The sequence below is a fragment of the Salmo trutta genome, chromosome 7 (assembly GCF_901001165.1).
Source record: "Salmo trutta chromosome 7, fSalTru1.1, whole genome shotgun sequence".
Taxonomy (NCBI): Eukaryota; Metazoa; Chordata; class Actinopteri; order Salmoniformes; family Salmonidae; genus Salmo; species Salmo trutta.
In genome coordinates, this window is record NC_042963.1 from 55,295,219 (window position 1) to 55,319,921 (window position 24,703).

Below are 24,703 nucleotides of genomic sequence, written 5' to 3' on the forward strand. Positions count from 1 at the left end.
GGCTTAGTGCAGGTGCTGCACTGAAAAGTAGACTTCTTATGACTGGTTTGCCTATGTCACCAAAAATGATTGCAAATACTATGACATTTTAATCTTGTTTAGACTACTACTTACATGGAAAGTCATAAAATCCATGACGAGGAAAACATTTAATGAGAGACGTTTAACTTTATCGGAAGGAGTAAAAAGGTTTAAAGTATCTCCGATGTTTGACCCCATAAGTAGATGCGACAAGAGAACACCCAGAAACCCACCCACCTCCCTCATTCCCTCCCACTGGTTCTCCCTGTGCCTCCGACTACACACAGCCTACACACACTCCCCACTACCTCACGATCGATCAGACGCTTCAAACAACGCCGCAACACTGAACGTTTTTCACAGACTTGTTTTCCAGCAAAGTGCCCGCGGTCCGGGGAGAAAGGAAGAAGAAAGATACAAAAAAATTATGTTTAAATCCTGACTAAAAAAAAAAATAATAATAATTGGGCGATCTATTCTGAGTGTTAAACCGATAAGATGAGAGTTGTCTTGGTACTGTCATTCTAGACATGGCTCTTAGCCGCGGTATGGCACCTTTCTGTCAGCTCCTCGGGGAGAGTTTCCCCTGTCAGTCCTTCACCGCTACTGGAAATGGCGTTGAGATGATGCTGAACAAGGAAGACGCAGTAAAGGCAGCCGCTGCCATGGAGTAAACTACTCCTCCTACTACTACTGTATGATTACCTGTGCTTTTCTTTGGGTTGGATTCATAGTAGCGGTGGACAATACCATGGTGAATTACCAGAAATATATTACTGTTATGCAGCTGGCTCTGGGGGTGACCTCATACAACAAAGAACATCATCTTCCACCCAGGAAATCGTTGTGGTGAGTATGAATATGACTTAGTGCTTCTGCTGCCTGCTGCAGCGGATGATTCAGAATCATTATGGGATGCCGTCAGGCAGGCAGTTCAGGTTGATGGTCTGATCAGGGGCATTATTCTATAGCAGGGGGCGCCACGCTCCAAGCTATCGCCTCCGGCACATCCCTTTTATAATAAGAGGTGTGATGGTCGGAGAAGAAAACACAGGGTATCGTTATATGGTAGCTAACGGTAGGTCGAGCAGACTCAATCTGCAAGATTAGCGTTTTGTGTTTCACTGTGATATATATTTCAGAAGCAAGTCCAGTGACAATCTTACCGCGTAGCCAGCCAGCCAGCCTGCTCTCTCTCTCTCTCTCTCTCTCTCTCTCTCTCTCTGCACCATGTTGCAATCATTAGGCTACAACAACTCGAGGACAAGTCAATATGCTGTAGGCTATAGGTAAACTCAGCATGCCCTGAGTTTGCCTGCCTTCCAGCGTACGTGTGTGTATGTGCGTGCATTAATTCGTGCGCTAGGGGGGTAGGTGACAGGTTATTGCATACAAATAAAAATAAACTTTAGAAAGCTTTCCAAGTTGAGTGTGTTTGTTCAATGCATTATAGGATACTCATTGTTATGTTTTCTCCTCTGTAACTTCATGCTTCTGCTCCTCTGTAATTTAATGCTTCTTGAATATGCTTTTTAAATTCACCCACAGTTCTGCTACTGCTACTACTTTCTCATATACTTTCATTATCCTAACTAATTGCATTGTCATGTGTTGAATCCCCAATAACTCCCTCTACAGTAATGTAGGTAATTAATAAACATTTAAAACATGAAAAAATGTATTTTCCCTGTTTTTCTTTATTATTTTCCATTTTAAACTGAATTGCAGCTGAGGGACTAGTGCACTATATAGGGAATAGGGCCTTGGTCAAAACTAGTGCACTATATAGGGAATAGGGCCTTGGTCAAAACTAGTGCACTATATAGGGAATAGGGCCTTGGTCAAAACTAGTGCACTATATAGGGAATAGGGCCTTGGTCAAAACTAGTGCACTATATATAGGGAATAGGGCCTTGGTCAAAACTAGTGCACTATATAGGGAATAGGGCCTTGGTCAAAACTAGTGCACTATATAGGGAATAGGGCCTTGGTCAAAACTAGTGCACTATATATAGGGAATAGGGTCTTGGTCAAAACTAGTGCACTATATAGGGAATAGGGCCTTGGTCAAAACTAGTGCACTATATATAGGGAATAGGGTCTTGGTCAAAACTAGTGCACTATATAGGGAATAGGGTCTTGGTCAAAACTAGTGCACTATATAGGGAATAGGGTATTGGTCAAAACTAGTGCACTATATATAGGGAATAGGGTCTTGGTCAAAACTAGTGCACTATATATAGGGAATAGGAACTTTGTCAAAACTAGTGCACTATATAGGGAATAGGGCCTTGGTCAAAACTAGTGCACTATATAGGGCATAGGGCCTTGGTCAAAACTAGTGCACTATATATAGGGAATAGGGTCTTGGTCAAAACTAGTGCACTATATAGGGAATAGAGCCTTGGTCAAAACTAGTGCACTGTATAGGGAATAGGGTCTTGGTCAAAACTAGTGCACTATATAGGGAATAGGGCCTTGGTCAAAACTAGTGCACTATATATCAGGAATAGGAACTTTGTCAAAACTAGTGCACAATATAGGGAATAGGGCCTTGGTCAAAACTAGTGCACTATATAGGGAATAGGGTCTTGGTCAAAACTAGTGCACTATATAGGGAATAGGGTCTTGGTCAAAACTAGTGCACTATATAGGGAATAGGGTCTTGGTCAAAACTAGTGCACAATATAGGGAATAGGGTCTTGGTCAAAACTAGTGCACTATATAGGGAATAGGGCCTTGGTCAAAACTAGTGCACTATATAGGGAATAGGGTCTTGGTCAAAACTAGTGCACTATATAGGGTCTTGGTCAAAACTAGTGCACTATATATCGGGAATAGGAACTTTGTCAAAACTAGTGCACAATATAGGGAATAGGGCCTTGGTCAAAACTAGTGCACTATATAGGGAATAGGGCCTTGGTCAAAACTAGTGCACTATATAGGGAATAGGGTCTTGGTCAAAACTAGTGCACTATATAGGGACTAGGGTGTCATTTGGGATGCAACCCTTTCCTCTCATCTCCATGAAACATTCTAATTCTAATTAATGAATTAACATTCTAATTCTAATTAATGAATTAACATTCTAATTCTAATTAATGAATTAACATTCTAATTCTAATTAATGAATTAACATTCTAATTCATACTCTATTCTTTCTGGGTGTTCTTGTGTCTTTCCATCCATTTCAATCAATGCGTCTGAAAATATAAGCGCTGACCTAGGATCTGTTTCGCCTTTTAGATCAGAATGAATCAGATTATATGGAAACAAGGGGGGGGGGGGCTGATCTTAGATCAACACTCCTACTCTGAGACGCTTTATGAGTAATCCTCCCATCCTATCCTGTCAAGCGTTGCTGTTCACCATGATGACCTCAGAGAAACGATCCTTCTTCTAATTGTAAGTCTTGCAGTATTCTTTTTTTTTTTTTAAAGCATCTCAGAGTATGACTGCTGATCTAGAATCAGTCCATATAACGCTATGATATATGATATTAAAAGGCAAAACCGATCCAAGACCAACAGTCATCTGGAACCTGAAAAACAATCTGTCTTGTTAATTGTCACTCGGTCTTACAGTAAGCAGAATGGCTCAGTAGTCCGTACAGGAGCTGTGGAAGGAGAAAGGTTTCTCTACTTACCACAGGATTACAATTACACTTTGAAACAGAAAAGAAGAGGGTTAATTGTCAGTCAATAGCCTCTTCAGCACACTGCCGTTGTTGTGTGTCTCTGTTTGACAAACGAAGACGTACAGTGGGAGATCATTTCCCCCGATAATGCTGGGATACTTTGGCTTGGGTCCATTGGGGTTAGGCTTAAGTCAACACTCATTTCAAATAGAACAGATCAGAATAGCTTAGAATATCATATATTTTTTTTAAATAAAAGGTATATTTTACCCTTATTTTCCCAGGCAGTTCAATTAAGAACAAATTGTTATTTACAATATAATTGAATATAATTGAATAGATTAGAATATAATTGAATAGATTAGAATATAATTGAATATAATTGAATAGATTAGAATATAATTGAATATATTAGAATATAATTGAATAGATTAGAATATAATTGAATAGATTAGAATATAATTGAATAGATTAGAATATAGTTGAATAGATTAGAATATAGTTGAATAGATTAGAATATAGTTGGAGTGAAAGAGGAGAAAATAATGATGTAAGACTGTCTAACAGTGGGGACAACGACATGGCTATCTGATCTTGTTAATGTTCTGTACTAATTCATATTAGGGATTTAGAGACCATCCTTCCTTTCTGACTTCTATCCATTCATGTCCTTCGTATGGTGTTACACTAACATCCGCCACACCACAACGCTCTTGTCCTGGTAACGTTCTGTACTAATTCATATTAGGACATATGATCTGTTCTGACTGATCTGTATCTCTTTCGTTGTCCTTCGTATGGCGTTGTACTGTTACCATCGGTCTTATTCAACCTCCTCACACGTCCTGCTCTCTTAAAACCCAGTACTCCCACTCATCTAATGGTACAAGAACACATAGAAATATAATTACTAGAGTTGGGAAGAGAGAGAGAGAGAGAAAAAAACGCCCTGTATGACTGGTGGTTCAGCCTTCACGGGAACATTGACTTTTAAAATGGGATTGTCTGTTGTAGGAATTCTGTTTTTATTCATTAACCACAACTCCAATAACTAGAGAGGGATGATGGCACCACAAGCCATGCAGGGACCAACCATAGAAATATAATTACTAGCATGGTGAAAGGCCCCTCAGACCACATTTTGTTACTTTACAGCCTTATTCTAAAATTGATTAAATTGTTTTTTCCCCCCTCATCAATCTACACACAATACCCCACAATGACATCACAATACCCCACAATGACATCACAATACCCCATAATGACATCACAATACCCCATAATGACATCACAATACCCCACAATGACATCACAATACCCCATAATGACATCACAATACCCCATAATGACATCACAATACCCCACAAGGACAAAGAAAAAACAGGTTTTTAGATTTTTTTAGCAAATTTATTAAAAATTAAAAATAGCATTTACATAAGTATTCAGACCCTTTACTCAGTACTTTGTTGAAGCACCTTTGGCAGCGATTACGGCGTTGAGTCTTCTTGGGTATGACGCTACAAACGTGGCACACCTGTATTTGGGGAGTTTCTCCTATTATTCTCTGCAGATCCTCCCAAGTTCTGTCTGGTTGGATGAGGAGCGTTGCTGCACAGCTATTTTCAGGTCTCTCCAGAGATGTTCGATCAGGTTCAAGTCCGGGCTCTGGCTGGGCCACTCAAAGACATTCAGAGACTTGTCCCGAAGCCTCTCCTGCATTGTCTTGGCTGTGTGCTTAGGGTTGTTGTCCTGTTGTAAGGCGAACCTTCGCCCCAGTCTGAGGTCCTGAGCGCTCTGGAGCAGGTTTTCATCAAGGATCTCTATGTACTTTGCGCTGTTCATCTTTCCCTCAATCCTGAAAAACATCCCCACAGCATGATGCTGCCACCACCATGCTTCACCGTAGGGATTGTGCCAGGTCTCCTCCAGACATGAAGCTTGGCATTCAGGCCAAATAGTGTAATCTTGGTTTTATCAGACCAGAGAATCTTGTTTCTCATGGTCTGAGAGTCTTTAGGTGCCTTTTGGCAAACTCCCAAGTGGGCTTTCATGTGCCTTTTACTGAGGAGGGACTTCTGTCTGGCCACTCTACCATTAAGGCCTGATTGGTAGAGTGCTGCAGAGATGGTTGTCCTTCTGGAAGGTTCTCCCATCTCCACAGAGGATCTCTGGAGCTCTGTCAGAATGACCATCGGGTTCTTGGTCACCTCCCTGATCAACGCCCTTCTCCCCCGATTGCTGAGTTTGTCCGGGCGGCCAGCTCTAGGAAGAGTCTTGGTGGTTCCAAACTTCTTCCATTTAAGAATGATGGAGGCCACTGTGTTCTTGGGGACCTTCAATGCTACAGAAATGTTTTGGTACCCTTCCCCAGATCTGTTCCTCGACACAATCCTGTCTCGGAGCTCAACGGACAATTCCTTCGAGCTCGTGGCTTGGTTTTTGCTCTGACATGCAATGTCAACTGTGGGACCTTATATAGACAGATGTGTGCCTTTCCAAATCATGTCCAATCAATTGATTTTACCACAGGTGGACTCCAATCAAGTTGTAGAAACATTTTAAGGATGATCAATGGAAACAGGATGCACCTGAGCTAAATTTCGAGTGTCATAGCAAAGGTGCTGAATACTTATGTAAATAATTTATATTTTTTATATTTTGTAAATGTGCAAATATTTCTAAAAACCTGTTTTCACTTTGTCATTATAGGGTATTGTGTGTAGATTGATGAGGAAATTGCTTTATTTTGTCCATTTTAGCATAAGGCTGTAACATAACAAAATGTGGAAAAAGTGAAGGGGTCTGAATACTTTCCGAATGCACTGTAATATGATGGAAAGAAGCTTTAGATTTGGGACCAACTGCTCAACCTGTATCCCCATACAGCAGGGGTCTGGCTGGCATAGACCAACCATAGAAATATAATATATAGAATGGAACCCCCCCATGTCAGACTACTGCTGCTCTTCTCATTATCTGAAAGTCTTCTAAAGTAATTATATTTCTATAACCCATAACCAGAGAAGAAGAATGAAAAGTATTACTAGAACAGACCACCACCCTGATGCTTCTCCTGCAGCTGTAGCTCCAGCAGTAAGGGCTCAGTCCACATGCAGCAGCTCTTTATCTCTAGGCCTGTTTAGCTAATCATATTCCTTAGGCATATCCTTATTAACCTAATTCTTCCCCCGGGCCAGAGAGGAGAGGAGAGGCACAGGGGGATCTGGGACAGAGAGGAGAGGAACAGGGGGATCTGGGACAGAGAGGAGAGGAGAGGAACAGGGGGATCTGGGACAGAGAGGAGAGGAGAGGAACAGGGGGATCTGGGACAGAGAGGAGAGGAGAGGAACAGGGGGATCTGGGACAGAGAGGAGAGGAACAGGGGGATCTGGGACAGAGAGGAGAGGAGAGGAACAGGGGGCTCTGGGACAGAGAGGAGAGGAGAGGAACAGGGGGATCTGGGACAGAGAGGAGAGGAGAGGAACAGGGGATTGGACAGAGAGGAGAGGAACAGGGGGATCTGGGACAGAGAGGAGAGGAACAGGGGGATCTGGGACAGAGAGGAGAGGAACAGGGGGATCTGGGACAGAGAGGAGAGGAGAGGAACAGGGGGGATCTGGGACAGAGAGGAGAGGAGAGGAACAGGGGGATCTGGGACAGAGAGGAGAGGAGAGGAACAGGGGGATCTGGGACAGAGAGGAGAGGAACAGGGGGATCTGGGACAGAGAGGAGAGGAACAGGGGGATCTGGGACAGAGAGGAGAGGAACAGGGGGATCTGGGACAGAGAGGAGAGGAGAGGAACAGACCCAACCTAATGATACGGGTGAACTACCATTAGAGTTGTGTTGTTCTGTGGTTAAATTCTGTGACCTTGATTAAATAAAACCTTCCTGTGGGTCTTAAGCGGAATAAAACACTATTTCCTGTGTCCAGATGACTGCTGCCCAACACTGGGTCCCGAACCCTCAGTTTGGAAAGTACTGTTGGCTCTATGTTCTACCTGTCCAGTCACTTGAGTTGATCATTAGATCATTAGATCTGTTTCTGAATGAACTATAGCATCAGAGTGTGTTCTTCGCTGCCCGTTGGTTACATCGTCACTGAGGTCAAACTGAGGGCAGTTGGTTGAAATATATTCAGGTTGGTCCAACATTGTCAGATTTGTTTTGTAAGGTGAAAGAAGAGGTGATTTTAGCACCTGGTTGGTGATAGGATCTGGCCACGGAGCTGCGATCAACTTGTTTTTGTAAGGTAAAGTATAATGGTGTTGTCCCTAACGGGGTGCAACATCTCACCATAATCCTCAACAACCTCACCAACCTCACCATAAACCTCAACAACCTCCCCATAAACCTCAACAGCCTCACCATAAACCTCAACAGCCTCACCATAAACCTGAACAGCCTCACCATAAACCTCAACAACCTCACCAACCTCAACAGCCTCCCCATAAACCTCAACAGCCTCACCATAAACCTCAACAACCTTAACAACCTCACCAACCTCAACAACCTCACCAACCTCCCCATAAACCTCAACAGCCTCACCATAAACCTCAACAGCCTCACCCTAAACCTCAACAGCCTCACCATAAACCTCAACAACCTCACCATAAACCTCAACAGCCTCACCATAAACCTCAACAACTTTAACAACCTCACCAACCTCAACATAAACCTCCACAACCTCCCCATAAACCTCACCAACCTCAACAACCTCACCAACCTCACCATAAACCTCAACAACCTCCCCATAAACCTCAACAGCCTCACCATAAACCTCAACAGCCTCACCATAAACCTCAACAGCCTCACCATAAACCTCAACAACCTCACCATAAACCTCAACAGCCTCACCATAAACCTCAACAACTTTAACAACCTCACCAACCTCAAAATAAACCTCCACAACCTCAACAACCTCCCCATAAATGTCATTGTACATCGTTTTGCATAACTTGCCAACGCTTACAAAAAAATCAACTAAAAATGTTAAGTGGGTATAAGGCAATTTAGTCACAGGAAATGTTAGATACATCCACTGGAATATTGTTTTATTGAACTAGGGCAAGTCAGTTAAGAACAAATTCTTATTTACAATGACGGCCTACCCCCAAGCCACACCCGGACGACGCTGGGCCAATTGCGCACCGCCCTATGGCACTCCCAATCCACAGCCGGATTGTGATACAGCCTGGATTCAAACCAGGGACTGTAGTGACACCTCTTGCACTGAGATGCAGTGCCTTTAGACCGCTGCGCCGCTCGGGAGCCCCTATGTGAAACGCTTCGTACGATGTTTTAGAAGGTAGAAGCTTAGATGACGTGTTATATTTACTCTGAGGCGGTGTCTTTCCTAACGTTAAATCGCTGACTAATTAGTAGTAGAAACCGTTAATATCGTCCCCTTAGTACCAAGGGGAAGGTGGTATTGCAGCAGAATGTATTATTCATTACATGCAGACCACGCAGTACATACAGAACTACATTGTGCGTGGTTGCTGCGGCGACATTAAATGGTCGACTAGATCAAAGTACATAGTTTAGAGCGATGAGCATTATACACTGAACAAAAAAAAATATATAAAACCTAACATGAAACAATTTCTAAGATTTTACCGAGTTACAGTTCATATAAAGGAAATCCGTCAACAGAAATAAATTCATTAGGTCCTAATCTATGGATTTCACATGACTGGGCAGGGGAGCAGCCATGTCTGATTGGCTGGGCCTGGGAAGGGCTTGGGCCCACCCACTGGGAAGCCAGGCCCAGCCAATCAGAATGAGTTTTTCCCCACCTCAGACGATCCCGCAGGTGAAGACAGATGTGGAGGCTCTGGGGTGGTGTGGTCCCACGTGGTCTGTGGTTGTGAGGCCGGTTGGACGTACTGCCAAATTCTCTAAAACGACGTTGGAGGCGGTTTATGGTAGAGACGGGAACATTAAATTCTCTGGCAACAGCTCTCGTGGACATTCCTGCAGTCAGCATGCCAATTGCACGCTCCCTCAAAACTTGAGACATCTGTGGCATTGTGTTGTGCACATTTTAGAGTGGCCTTTTATTGTCCCCAGCACAAGGTGCACCTGTGTAATAATCATGCTGTTTAATCAGCTTCTTGATATGCCACACGTGTCAGGTGGATTAATTATATTGGCAATGGAGAAACGCTCACTAACAGGGATGTAAACACATTTGTGTTACAAAATGTAGAGAAATGTGTGGGGCGTGCCTGTGTGTGTGCATGCCTGGGTGAGGAAATTGGTTTTGCAGCAGAATTAGAATCATTATCATACAAATACTTTACATTAAAACACATACGGGACACATTAAACATGTTAAAAGATATAAAGTACTTTCCTACATACATTGCCCATGGTTGTAGTTGTTCTGGGGACTACATTAAACATTAGACTAAGTTACAGTACTGATTGTGTTGAGTGCAAGTTTGGTTTAGAGTCTGCATTATACAGTGTTTAATGTGTGGATATTAACTTGCGGTGCCTTATACACAGGGTTGCCAGGACAAGCTAAAATTTCGAACCCAACGACCACTCAAAACCTGCCCAAAAGGCCTGAAAACTAGCAGGGGAACGAAATGTTTTGCAAAGCAAGAGAGGAGTTGACATATCTATACAATTAACCCTTGTTTCCACGGACGTTAACGAGCCAATTAGAAAGGAACATAATAGTAACTTGTAACAACGTTAGAAGATAAATTCGGGTTTCCTTGCGAACTATGACATGAACTAATAATAAAGGAATTTGAATATGTGACAAAAGAAAATATAATTTGCCCTGATTAAACTCGTCAGGTCATTTACCACCATTGGATGTTGATTTAACTCGTTTGACTGCTATGATATAAGCAATAAGGCACAAGGGGGTTGTGGTATATGGCCAATATACCACGGCTAAGGGCTGTCCTTATGCACGACACAACTCCGAGTTAGCCGGAGGTATATACCAGCCCTTAGCCGTGGTATATTGGCCATGTACCACAACCCCCTTGTGCCTTATTGCTATTATAAACTGGTTACCAATGTAATTAGAACAGTAAAAAGTAATGTTCTGTCATACCCCATGGTATATGATCTGATATACCACGGATTTCAGCCAATCAGCATTGAGGGCTCGAACCAGGTTTATAATTGTAAATAAATCCCCTTTGCGCATGTGCATAACTACAGATAAATTCCCGACAGCAGAGTTTGAGTGATGAAAGTTGGACAGAGGATCTCGAAGTCTCTGAGCAAGAAACACTTAGATAAACTTTTAAAAAATTTTTTTAAAAAGAATGTTAGTCTATTTTCGGGTAATTGATGCTAAGACTACAAACCGTTATAAAATGGCCCGTTTGCGAGATTGACTTGTCATTTCAATAGGCAACAGACTAAAATCTTGGTTTATTATTTTAATGACATTTTTTTTCTCCATAGTTTGTTTAGCTAAAGGCAGGTAGCCTATAGCCCCTGATAGGCCTACATCTCATTTCAGATAGATGACAGTAGCCTAGACAATATGTGGCTCAGTTGGTAGAGCATGGTGTTTGCAATGCCAGGGTTGTGGGTTCGATTCCCACGTTGGACTAGTAAGAAAAAAATAATAATAATAATAAAATAATGAAATGTATGCATTCACTACTGTAAGTCGCTCTGGATAAGAGCGTCTGCTAAATGACTAAAATGTAACTGTAAAATTTAGGCTAGATGTAAACTGAGCCGTTTAGCAGCTTGCCTAGTTCAGTTAAAATCACTGAATTAAATATGAATTATATGTATATGAACTGAATATGCGCGTCAACAACAGCCAGTGTTTATTTTGGGGGAATTTATTTGACCTGTAGCCTCGTCTGACTACTGTTACCGTCAATCTAATGCTTAAATAATAACACAAGGCTAAAAACAACAATAAACGGGAGTTTACAGGCTATTTATTAAATAGATTTGCCAGCTTCAGGTTGGCTACACAATTGGCACAAATTGATTTGCAATGACTCCAGTGATATCGTCATTTCAACATACAGTGGGGCAAAAAAGTATTTAGTCAGCCACCAATTGTGCAAGTTCTCCCACTTAAAAAGATGAGAGGCCTGTAATTTTCATCATAGGTACACTTCAACTATGACAGACAAAATGAGAAATAAAATCCAGAAAATCACATTGTAGGATTTTTAATGAATTTATTTGCAAATTATGGTGGAAAATAAGTATTTGGCCAATAACAAAAGTTTATCTCAATACTTTGTTATATACCCTTTGTTGGCAATGACACAGGTCAAACGTTTTCTGTAAGTCTTCACAAGGTTTTCACACACTGTTGCTGGTATTTTGGCCCATTCCTCCATGCAGATCTCCTCTAGAGCAGTGATGTTTTGGGGCTGTCGCTGGGCAACACGGACTTTCAACTCCCTCTGACAAACTGACTAAATACTTTTTTGCCCAGCTGTATGTATGGTATCAAATGGTAGCCTACAATGGCATATAAATGAATAGGCTACTTGATGACCAACAGAGGCAAATGTATCATTCTCCACATTTACCCCAATGTCAGTTTCATTGAGGACTTTTCCCTATAAAACGAACCACCAAAGAGAGTTCCGTAACTTCCATTTAAAATGTCCCCTGGGGCAGCCTCTGAGACCCAAGAACCAGGCATGCATAAAGCCCTTCGCTTGATACCGTTTTCTTTTTAAGCTGTCAACATCATAATGCGGTTTAAACCACCTCTGAACGTTATGTAATGCGCTCTAGTGCGACCAAAGTCCTTTCCCACTGTTTTGTCTCCGTTATTTCTTGATGTGCATCAGTTACATTTACATTTTTTTTTTAAAACATTTTAGTCATTTAGCAGACGCTCTTATCCAGAGCGACTTACAGTAGTGAATGCATACATTTAAAAAAAAAAAAAACTCATCCCCTGTGGGAATCGAACCCACAAGCCTGGCGTTGCAAACACCATGTCCACCAACTGAGCCACACAGGACCTAGAGTAATAAGTAATAAGTTCTAGAGTAATAATATGTTTTATGGGAAAAAGTTTGGGAAATAGAAGTCTCTATAATGACAATCTAAAATAACTTTACCAACAACTGGTAAAACATCATCACAACATGCAGCACTCTCCTCTCGCTCACGTGACTCAGCCACTAACTGTCTGGTCTCTCCACACCCCCCTCCTGTCCTCCCCATCACTCAGCCACTAACTGTCTGGTCTCTCCACACCCCCCTCCTGTCCTCCCCATCCCTCAGCCACTAACTGTCTGGTCTCTCCACACCCCCCTCCTGTCCTCCCCATCACTCAGCCACTAACTGTCTGGTCTCTCCACACCCCCCTCCTGTCCTCCCCATCACTCAGCCACTAACTGTCTGGTCTCTCCACCCCCCTCCTGTCCTCCCCATCACTCAGCCACTAACTGTCTGGTCTCTCCACACCCCCTCCTGTCCTCCCCATCACTCAGCCACTAACTGTCTGGTCTCTCCACACCCCCTCCTGTCCTCCCCATCACTCAGCCACTAACTGTCTGGTCTCTCCACACCCCCTCCTCCTCTCCTCCTGTCCTCCTGTCCTCCCCATCCCTCAGCCACAGCCCGCATCACTGCCTGACAGTCAGCAGCAGGTCACAGTGAAGTATATATATTTGTAAGAGAAATGCCATGGCGGCCGCGGTGCAACGCAGAAAATAGCCCAAAAAACCCACAACCAAGCGACCAACAAATCACACAGGACATCGTCTTCAAAGTAGCGCAATTTTGACGGGGAAAACCTGCGAACGTTTACACACTGTTTATACATGGTTTCATGTGTTTATGTGTTTACAACACCGGTCCAATCCAAGCACTGCCTCAGATCTCTGGCTGCTCCACCTGGACATGTTGACAGACTCCCACACCTTAATAACCCTTTACTCTCGTAGGAAATTGACTATATGTTAAGGCTACATTGAACTGTTTAATACAGAAGTAGCCTTCCCCTGTGGTTCAGTTGGTAGAGCATGGTGTGTGCAACGCCAGGGTTGTGGGTTCGATCCCCATGGGGAGCCAGTTCAAAAAAATGCATGAAATGTATGCATTCATTATTGTAAGTCGCTCTGGATAAGAGCGTCTGCTAAATAACTAAAATGTAAATATGAAGTGCATAACCATGGGAACAGTTTGGAGATTATGGGAAAATACAGCTGAATCAAACATTACACTGTTGATTTACATTTACTGTACTTTTCATTTGTTGATAACGAAATCTGAAAATATTTTGGAAACATTCTGAAACACGATGAGAATATTCTTGTAAAATGTGGGGGTAGGTGCAACATAAGACAAAACCCATGACAAGGGTTTAACTGAGAGGACTACCTGGTGTCTCCACGTGGTCACACACCTCTCCAAAGTGGACACACTTCCCTAATGCACTTTTATGCCTCTAAAGAAGAGTCTTGATCTATACAGTGTGTTTCCCCAGCTCTCCTCTCTGTGCCGTTGAGGAACTAGAGTTGTTTAGTTTGGAACACAACCCTGCTTCCCCCGCCATCACACAATTACTGTTGTCGTTTACGCTATCCAGAAACGGTCCGTTTCGTAAATCACAATCTGGGTCAGGGTGGACGTGATTTAAAAGCTTGTTCTATTGCCCGACATGACTAGCCAAGTTATAAAGTACGACCTTACAGTGTTAATCTTTCACAAGGCAATTCAGAGAAACGTTATTTTGACACGCGTTGAAAGGATACGTCAAATCAAATCAAACTTTATTTGCCACATGCGCCGAATACAACAAGTGTAGACTTTACCGTAAAATGCTTACTGACAAGCCCTTAAACCAACAGTGCAGTTCAAGAAAGAGTTCAAAAATATATTTACCAAATAAACTAAAGTAAAAAATTATAAAAAGTAACACAATAAAATAACAATAACAAGGCTATATACAGGGTATTACGGTACAGAGTCAATGTGGAGGCTATATACAGGGTATTACGGTACAGAGTCAATGTGGAGGCTATATACAGGGTATTACGGTACAGAGTCAATGTGGAGGCTATATACAGGGTATTACGGTACAGAGTCAATGTGGAGGCTATATACAGGGGGTACCGGTACAGAGTCAATGTGGAGACTATATACAGGGTATTACGGTACAGAGTCAATGTGGAGGCTATATACAGGGGGTACCGGTATAGAGTCAATGCGGAGGCTATATACAGGGGGTACCGGTATAGAGTCAATGCGGAGGCTATATACAGGGGGTACCGGTACAGAGTCAATGTGGAGACTATATACAGGGGGTACTGGTACAGAGTCAATGTGGAGACTATATACAGGGGGTACCGGTACAGAGTCAATGTGGAGGCTATATACAGGGTGTTACGGTACAGAGTCAATGTGGAGGCTATGTACAGGGTATTACGGTACAGAGTCAATGTGGAGGCTATATACAGGGGGTACCGGTACAGAGTCAATGTGGAGGCTATATACAGGGGGTACCAGTACAGAGTCAATGTGGAGGCTATATACAGGGGGTACCGGTACAGAGTCAATGTGGAGGCTATATACAGGGGGTACCGGTACAGAGTCAATGTGGAGGCTATATACAGGGGGTACCGGTACAGAGTCAATGTGGAGGCTATATACAAGGGGTACCGGTACAGAGTCAATGTGGAGGCTATATACAGGGTGTTACGGTACAGAGTCAATGTGGAGGCTATGTACAGGGTATTACGGTACAGAGTCAATGTGGAGGCTATATACAGGGGGTACCGGTACAGAGTCAATGTGGAGGCTATATACAGGGGGTACCGGTACAGAGTCAATGTGGAGGCTATATACAGGGGGTACCGGTACAGAGTCAATGTGGAGGCTATATACAAGGGGTACCGGTACAGAGTCAATGTGGAGGCTATATACAGGGGGTACCGGTACAGAGTCAATGTGCCAGGGTACAGGTTAGTTGAAGTAATATGTGCATGTAGGTGGGGGCGATGTGACTATGCACAGATAATAAACAGCAAGTAGCAGCAGCAGTGTAAAAACAATTTGGGGGGGGGTCAATAATCCAGGAGCCATTTGATTAATTGTTCAGCAGTCTAATGGCTTCATGGGTAGAAGCTGTTATTAAGAAGCCTTTTGGACCTAGGCTTGGAGCTCCGGTACTGCTTGCCGTGCGGTAGCAGAGAGAACAGTCTATGACTAGGGTGGCTGGAGTCTTTAACAATTTTTTGGGCCTTCCTCTGACACTGCCTGGTGTAGAGGTCCTGGATGGCAGGAAGCTTTGCTCCAGTGATGTACTGGGCCGTACGCATCACCCCCTGTAGTGCCTTGCGGCCGGAGGCCGAGCAGTTGTCATACCAGGCGGTGATGTAACCGGTCAGGATGCTCTCGATGGTGCAGCTGTAGAACTTTTTGAGGATCTGGGGACCCATGCCAAATCATTTCAGTCTCCTGAGGGGGAAAGGTGTTGTGCCCTCTTCACAACTGTCTTGGTGTGTTTGGACCATGATAGTTCGTTGGTGATGTGGACACCAAGGAACTTGAAATTCTCGACCCGCTCCACTACAGCCCCGTCGATGTGAATGGGGGCCTGTTTGGCCCTCCTTTTCCTGTAGTCCACGATCAGCTCCTTTGTCTTGCTCACATTGAGGGAGAGGTTGTTGTGCTGGCACCACACTGCCAGGTCTCTGACCTCCTCCCTATAGGCTGTCTCATCGTTGTCGGTGATCAGGCCTACCACTATTGTGTTGTCAGCAAAGTTATTGATGGTGTTGGAGTCGTGTTGGAGTGTATTCAGGTGCGTTTACGGCACAGATTTTCTTCACAAATAAACAAACATAGATTCCTTCTGTTCAGAACGACCCCGGGGTGTGAGTCATCTTGTAACTGTACATAGGGATTATAAACGTTGACACTGTCTATGACATGAGTTTTATGATATGGGAAACATTTGGACTCACGGGTGTTTGGCTCTGCTTGATTGACATCAAAGCGATATTTATTATAATCCTCAACGTCTCACCTTTCAAAATACATTGATCCCTTTTAAATTTACAGCATTTCCCTCATTTAGACAACAAAACATTTGCAAAAAGTTGCCCTATTAGCAGGAAGAGATGGGGGCAACTTCTTGTCGCGTTTCGGTGCTCAAATTCAGAACATCTGTCAGTATAAACTCATCCAGCACTGTGAAGTATAAACCCATACAGCACTGTGAAGTATAAACCCATACAGCACTGTGAAGTATAAACCCATACAGCACTGTGAAGTATAAACCCATACAGCACTGTGAAGTATAAACCCATCCAGCACTGTGAAGTATAAACCCATCCAGCACTGTGAAGTATAAACCCATCCAGCACTGTGAAGTATAAACCCATACAGCACTGTGAAGTATAAACCCATACAGCACTGTGAAGTATAAACCCATCCAGCACTGTGAAGTATAAACCCATACAGCACTGTGAAGTATAAACCCATACAGCACTGTGAAGTATAAACCCATCCAGCACTGTGAAGTATAAACCCATACAGCACTGTGAAGTATAAACCCATCCAGCACTGTGAAGTATAAACCCATCCAGCACTGTGAAGTATAAACCCATCCAGCACTGTGAAGTATAAACCCATACAGCACTGTGAAGTATAAACCCATCCAGCACTGTGAAGTATAAACCCATCCAGCACTGTGAAGTATAAACCCATCCAGCACTGTGAAGTATAAACCCATACAGCACTGTGAAGTATAAACCCATACAGCACTGTGAAGGACAGAGCCTGAGCTCTGAGGTTCCCATTTATGTGCCATTTTAAACCCCCAAAACGGGTGCGAGTGGAAAGGCCTATACGGCCAATGCAGACGTGTTTAGCTCACTATCAAATCATTTCTGGGTAACAATTAGGTAGCTTTACGGTGATTGTTTTTAATTCAAATGGTCAAAAAGAAACAAAAATAGCTTCTTAGCAAAAAGCAATTTCTCAATTTTGCTAGGACTGTCTGGGAGTGGTCTGAGTGAGGAGGGGAAAACTGAAAACTAGCTTTTATTGGCAGAGAGGTTTGGAACTCTTTCTTATTGGTCTATCAACTAATTTAGCACCTGGTGATGTCACCAGGCAGGACAAAACTCCATCCCACCAATTTGATTTAATGTTGACTGAGAACACGTTCTCATTTACAGCAACGACCTGGGGAATAGTTACAGGGAGAGGAGGGGGATGAATGAGCCAATTGGAAGCTGGGGATGAGTAGGTGACCGTATGAGGGCCAGATTGGGAATTTAGCCAGGACACCAGGGTTAACACCCCTACTCTTACAATAAGTACCATGGGATCTTTAATGACCTCAGAGAGTCAGGACACCTGTTTAACATCCCATCCGAAAGACGGCACCTTACACAGGGCAATGTCCCCAATCACTGCCCTGGGGAGTTGGGATATTTTTTAAGACCAGAGGAAAGAGTGCCTCCTACTGGCCCTCCAAGCACAATTATCGGCACAGTTACTGGCATTGGCGCTGAAGGGATGGGTTTAGATTGATAAACATGTTGTGGGTGTGTCAAGGATTGGCTCCTCACTGGCCAATCAGAACGTGCTCCATGGCTAAATATGTGATTGTTTCAAGTTGTTTATTTATGGTCTTTTAATGTTTTTACCTTGGAAACAACTCCAATTCCAATGTTTAATCTGTTATGGTTTGTTAGACAGTTTACAGAAACAAAATAACAAAATGTAGACCTATCCCATCTTTGCTAAATATGATGTCTTGAACCCATTTTGCAGTCCACGTTGTTTTAAGGAATTCTATGTCTTCAATAGCACTCGCTCTGATATAGGGGGGCTAGACTAACTGTGAATTACATTATGGCTGAGCATAGACATTAGCTTCTTAATAACAGAGTTTTACCTCTGTAAAAATAACCGGATGAAAGTCGTCTGAGACGGAAATGGCGTTGGTAAATAAGAGCCATTAAATCGTTGGAAGCATCCAGATTACCAGTGGAGTTGTTCTTCTGTTTAATAAATGCCGTAGCTGAACAGCCATTTTCTCTCTACCAGGCAGCAGAGACGGTGTGAAGAACATTACAGTACATATCCTGTCCTCTCCTTTAACAAGAGACCAGCCCGGAAACACTGCTGGTGGTCCTCTCCTTTAACAAGAGATCAGGCCAGACATCCTGCTGGTGGTCCTCTCCTTTAACAATAGACCAGCCCGGAAACACTGCTGGTGGTCCTCTCCTTTAACAAGAGACCAGGCCAGACATCCTGCTGGTGGTCCTCTCCTTTAACAAGAGACCAGGCCAGACATCCTGCTGGTGGTCCTCTCCTTTAACAAGAGACCAGGCCAGACATCCTGCTGGTGGTCCTCTCCTTTAACAAGAGACCAGTCCAGACATCCTGCTGGTGGTCCTCTCCTTTAACAAGAGACCAGGCCAGACATCCTGCTGGTGGTCCTCTCCTTTAACAAGAGACCAGGCCAGACATCCTGCTGGTGGTCCTCTCCTTTAACAAGAGACCAGCCCGGAAACACTGCTGGTGGTCCTCTCCTTTAACAAGAGACCAGGTCAGACATCCTGCTGGTGGTCCTCTCCTTTAACAAGAGACCAGTCCAGACATCCTGCTGGTGGTCCTCTCCTTTAATAAGAGACCAGGCCAGACATCCTGCTGGTGGTCTTCTCCTTTAACAAGAGACCAGCCCGGAAACACTGCTGGTGGTCCTCTCCTTTAACAAGAGACCAGGCCAGACATCCTGCTGGTGGTCCTCTCCTTTAACAAGAGACCAGGCCAGACATCCTGCTGGTGGTCCTCTCCTTTAACAAGAGACCAGGCCAGGCATCCTGCTGGTGGTCCTCTCCTTTAACAAGAGACCAGGCCAGACATCCTGCTGGTGGTCCTCTCCTTTAACAAGAGACCAGGCCAGACATCCTGCTGGTGGTCCTCTCCTTTAACAAGAGACCAGTCCAGACATCCTGCTGGTGGTCCTCTCCTTTAACAAGAGACCAGTCCAGACATCCTGCTGGTGGTCCTCTCCTTTAACAAGAGACCAGGTCAGACATCCTGCTGGTGGTCCTCTCCTTTAACAAGAGACCAGTCCAGACATCCTGCTGGTGATGGTGATGTTGAGAACATGAACCTGGGAACAATGGCAGGCAAAGCAGCAGTTATACTAGAACTACACTAAAACAGTGTTAAAGTTATCAAACAGCTGTTCCTCTCGCCTGCATTTCCCCTGCGCCTTATAAACCCATTCCCCCTTCACACACACACACACACACACACACACACACACACACACACACACACACACACACACACACACACTAAATGGGCATAAATGAACTTTACATTCTGTTGTTGTCGGGCCCTAAGGGGTTCATTACTATAACTAATCCCACATGTTCCTCTAGCTGGGTTCCTCTAGCTGGGTTCCTCTAGCTGGGTTCCTCTAGCTGGGTTCCTGTAGCTGGGTTCCTCTAGCTGGGTTCCTCTAGCTGGGTTCCTGTAGCTGGGTTCCTCTAGCTGGGTTCCTCTAGCTGGGTTCCTGTAGCTGGGTTCCTCTAGCTGGGTTCCTGTAGCTGGGTTCCTCTAGCTGGGTTCCTCTAGCTGGGTTCCTGTAGCTGGGTTCCTCTAGCTGGGTTCCTCTAGCTGGGTTCCTGTAGCTGGGTTCCTGTAGCTGGGTTCCTGTAGCTGGGTTCCTCTAGCTGGGTTCCTGTAGCTGGGTTCCTCTAGCTGGGTTCCTGTAGCTGGGTTCCTCTAGCTGGGTTCCTGTAGCTGGGTTCCTCTAGCTGGGTTCCTCTAGCTGGGTTCCTGTAGCTGGGTTCCTCTAGCTGGGTTCCTGTAGCTGGGTTCCTCTAGCTGGGTTCCTCTAACTGGGTTCCTCCAGCTGGGTTCCTCTAGCTGGGTTCCTGTAGCTGGGTTCCTGTAGCTGGGTTCCTGTAGCTGGGTTCCTCTAGCTGGGTTCCTCTAGCTGGGTTCCTCTAACTGGGTTCCTGTAGCTGGGTTCCTGTAACTGGGTTCCTCTAACTGGGTTCCTGTAGCTGGGTTCCTGTAGCTGGGTTCCTGTAGCTGGGTTCCTCTAACTGGGTTCCTCTAGCTGGGTTCCTCTAGCTGGGTTCCTGTAGCTGGGTTCCTCTAGCTGGGTTCCTGTAGCTGGGTTCCTGTAGCTGGGTTCCTGTAGCTGGGTTCCTCTAGCTGGGTTCCTCTAGCTGGGTTCCTCTAACTGGGTTCCTGTAGCTGGGTTCCTGTAACTGGGTTCCTCTAACTGGGTTCCTGTAGCTGGGTTCCTGTAGCTGGGTTCCTGTAGCTGGGTTCCTCTAACTGGGTTCCTCTAGCTGGGTTCCTCTAGCTGGGTTCCTGTAGCTGGGTTCCTGTAGCTGGGTTCCTGTAGCTGGGTTCCTCTAGCTGGGTTCCTCTAGCTGGGTTCCTCTAACTGGGTTCCTGTAGCTGGGTTCCTGTAACTGGGTTCCTCTAACTGGGTTCCTGTAGCTGGGTTCCTGTAGCTGGGTTCCTGTAGCTGGGTTCCTCTAACTGGGTTCCTCTAGCTGGGTTCCTCTAGCTGGGTTCCTCTAGCTGGGTTCCTGTAGCTGGGTTCCTGTAGCTGGGTTCCTGTAGCTGGGTTCCTCTAGCTGGGTTCCTCTAGCTGGGATCCTGTAGCTGGGTTCCTCTAGCTGGGTTCCTCTAGCTGGGTTCCTCTAACTGGGTTCCTCTAGCTGGGTTCCTGTAGCTGGGTTCCTGTAGCTGGGTTCCTGTAGCTGGGTTCCTGTAGCTGGGTTCCTCTAGCTGGGTTCCTCTAGCTGGGTTCCTCTAACTGGGTTCCTGTAGCTGGGTTCCTGTAACTGGGTTCCTCTAACTGGGTTCCTGTAGCTGGGTTCCTGTAGCTGGGTTCCTGTAGCTGGGTTCCTCTAACTGGGTTCCTCTAGCTGGGTTCCTCTAGCTGGGTTCCTGTAGCTGGGTTCCTGTAGCTGGGTTCCTGTAGCTGGGTTCCTGTAGCTGGGTTCCTCTAGCTGGGTTCCTCTAGCTGGGTTCCTGTAGCTGGGTTTCCTGTAGCTGGGTTCCTGTAGCTGGGTTCCTCTAACTGGGTTCCTCTAGCTGGGTTCCTCTAGCTGGGTTCCTGTAGCTGGGTTCCTCTAGCTGGGTTCCTGTAGCTGGGTTCCTGTAGCTGGGTTCCTGTAGCTGGGTTCCTGTAGCTGGGTTTCTCTAGCTGGGTTCCTCTAGCTGGGTTCCTCTAACTGGGTTCCTGTAGCTGGGTTCCTGTAACTGGGTTCCTCTAACTGGGTTCCTGTAGCTGGGTTCCTGTAGCTGGGTTCCTGTAGCTGGGTTCCTCTAACTGGGTTCCTCTAGCTGGGTTCCTCTAGCTGGGTTCCTCTAGCTGGGTTCCTGTAGCTGGGTTCCTGTAGCTGGGTTCCTCTAGCTGGGTTCCTCCTCCTAGTTGAGATGAGCAGAGTTGTACTGTCCTGGCCTGGTTAGTTGAGCAGAGCAGAGCAGTACTGAGCTAGCCTGGTTAGTTGAGCAGAGCAGAGCAGTACTAAGCTAGCCTGGTTAGTTGAGCAGAGCAGTACTGAGCTAGCCTGGTTAGTTGAGCAGAGCAGTACTGAGCTAGCCTGGTTCTCATAGTGGCTGTCACCATTCTTAAAAGGACAATGTGAAAGAAAACTACCTAAGCCACCACAGGTCTGTTTGGGTTAGCACGATGAAAAGGGTACACCAATACGTGCGTGTGTGTGTGTGTGTATATGTGTGTATGTGTGCGTGCGTGCGTGTGTGCGCGTGTGTGCGCGTGCGTGTGCGTGTGGAGACGAGGGTGGAGAAACCTCCAGTAGGTCTGGTACATGTAAAATGTGAAATTATCTGGATGGGACAGAGCGGAACATTACATATTGACTTGCTGATGAAGCAGTACCCCTTACTGCTCTGGTTAATCATATCTGATGGTTCTGCAGGACACACACACACATCACACACATCACACACACCACACACACCACACACATCACACACATCACACACACCACACCACACACACACACACACACACACACACCACACACACCACACACACACACACACACACACACACACACCACAGACACAGAATGAGAGCAAAAGAGAGAGAGAGAGAGGGAGAGAATTGTTTCTGTCTCTTTTCTTTGGAACAGCATGAGGCATCTGCTTGACCCCTTCCATGAACTACATTATCAACCTGCTGTACTGATTACCCCCATCTGTACTGGACTACATTATCACCCTGCTTTACTGATTACCACCATCTGTACTGGACTACATTATCACCCTGCTGTACTGATTACCAACATCTGTACTGAACTACATTATCACCCTGCTGTACTGATTACCCCATCTATACTGGACTACATTATCACCCTGCTTTACTGATTACCACCATCTGTACTGGACTACATTATCACCCTGCTGTACTGATTACCAACATCTGTACTGAACTACATTATCACCCTGCTGTACTGATTACCCCCATCTGTACTGAACTACATTATCACCCTGCTGTACTGATTACAAACATCTGTACTGAACTACATTATCACCCTGCTGTACTGATTACCCCCATCTGTACTGAACTACATTATCACCCTGCTGTACTGATTACCACCATCTGTACTGAACTACATTATCACCCTGCTTTACTGATTACCACCATCTGTACTGAACTACATTATCACCCTGCTGTACTGATTACCACCATCTGTACTGAACTTCATTATCACCCTGCTGTACTGATTACCACCATCTGTACTGGACTACATTATCACCCTGCTTTACTGATTACCACCATCTGTACTGGACTACATTATCACCCTGCTTTACTGATTACCCCCATCTGTACTGAGCTACATTATCACCCTGCTGTACTGATTACCACCATCTGTACTGAACTACATTATCACCCTGCTGTACTGATTACCTCCATCTGTACTGGACTACATTATCACCCTGCTTTACTGATTACCACCATCTGTACTGGACTACATTATCACCCTGCTGTACTGATTACCACCATCTGTACTGGACTACATTATCACCCTGCTGTACTGATTACCACCATCTGTACTGAGCTACATTATCACCCTGCTGTACTGATTACCACCATCTGTACTGAACTACATTATCAGTATCTGGACTACACACACATAATTTAGGATGAACAGGGTTCCATTTAGGATGAACAGGGTTCCATTTAGGGTGAACAGGGTTCCATTTAGGGTGAACAGGGTTCCATTTAGGATGAACAGGGTTCCATTTAGGGTGAACAGGGTTCCATTTAGGGTGAACAGGGTTCCATTTAGGGTGAACAGGGTTCCATTTAGGATGAACAGGGTTCCATTTAGGGTGAACAGGGTTCCATTTAGGGTGAACAGGGTTCCATTTAGGATGCACAGGGTTCCATTTTGGATGAACAGGGTTCCATTTAGGATGAACAGGGTTCCATTTAGGGTGAACAGGGTTCCATTTAGGATGAACAGGGTTCCATTTAGGGTGAACAGGGTTCCATTTAGGGTGAACAGGGTTCCATTTAGGATGAACAGGGTTCCATTTAGGGTGAACAGGGTTCCATTTAGGGTGAACAGGGTTCCATTTAGGGTGAACAGGGTTCCATTTAGGGTGAACAGGGTTCCATTTAGGATGAACAGGGTTCCATTTAGGGTGAACAGGGTTCCATTTAGGATGAACAGGGTTCCATTTAGGGTGAACAGGGTTCCATTTAGGGTGAACAGGGTTCCATTTAGGATGCACAGGGTTCCATTTAGGATGAACAGGGTTCCATTTAGGATGCACAGGGTTCCATTTAGGGTGAACAGGGTTCCATTTAGGATGCACAGGGTTCCATTTAGGATGAACAGGGTTCCATTTAGGATGAACAGGGTTCCATTTAGGGTGAACAGGGTTCCATTTAGGGTGAACAGAGTTCCATTTAGGATGAACAGGGTTCCATTTAGGGTGAACAGGGTTCCATTTAGGATGCACAGGGTTCCATTTAGGATGCACAGGGTTCCATTTAGGATGAACAGGGTTCCATTTAGGATGAACAGGGTTCCATTT

General features: G+C 44.8%; 1 protein-coding gene across 8 annotated transcripts in view; it reads left to right on the forward strand.

Moving 5' to 3' along the window:
- The first annotated feature begins 331 nt into the window (after positions 1–331).
- The window catches only part of tjp1b (tight junction protein 1b), a 204,857-nt gene continuing 180,485 nt past the window's right edge, over positions 332–24,703 (forward strand). For all 8 annotated transcript variants that reach the window (XM_029757380.1, XM_029757383.1, XM_029757384.1 and 5 more), the window contains exon 1: positions 332–870. In XM_029757380.1, coding sequence (XP_029613240.1) covers positions 719–870 — 152 coding nt within the window. In that variant the 5' untranslated portion in view covers positions 332–718. The remainder of the gene's footprint in view (positions 871–24,703) is intronic.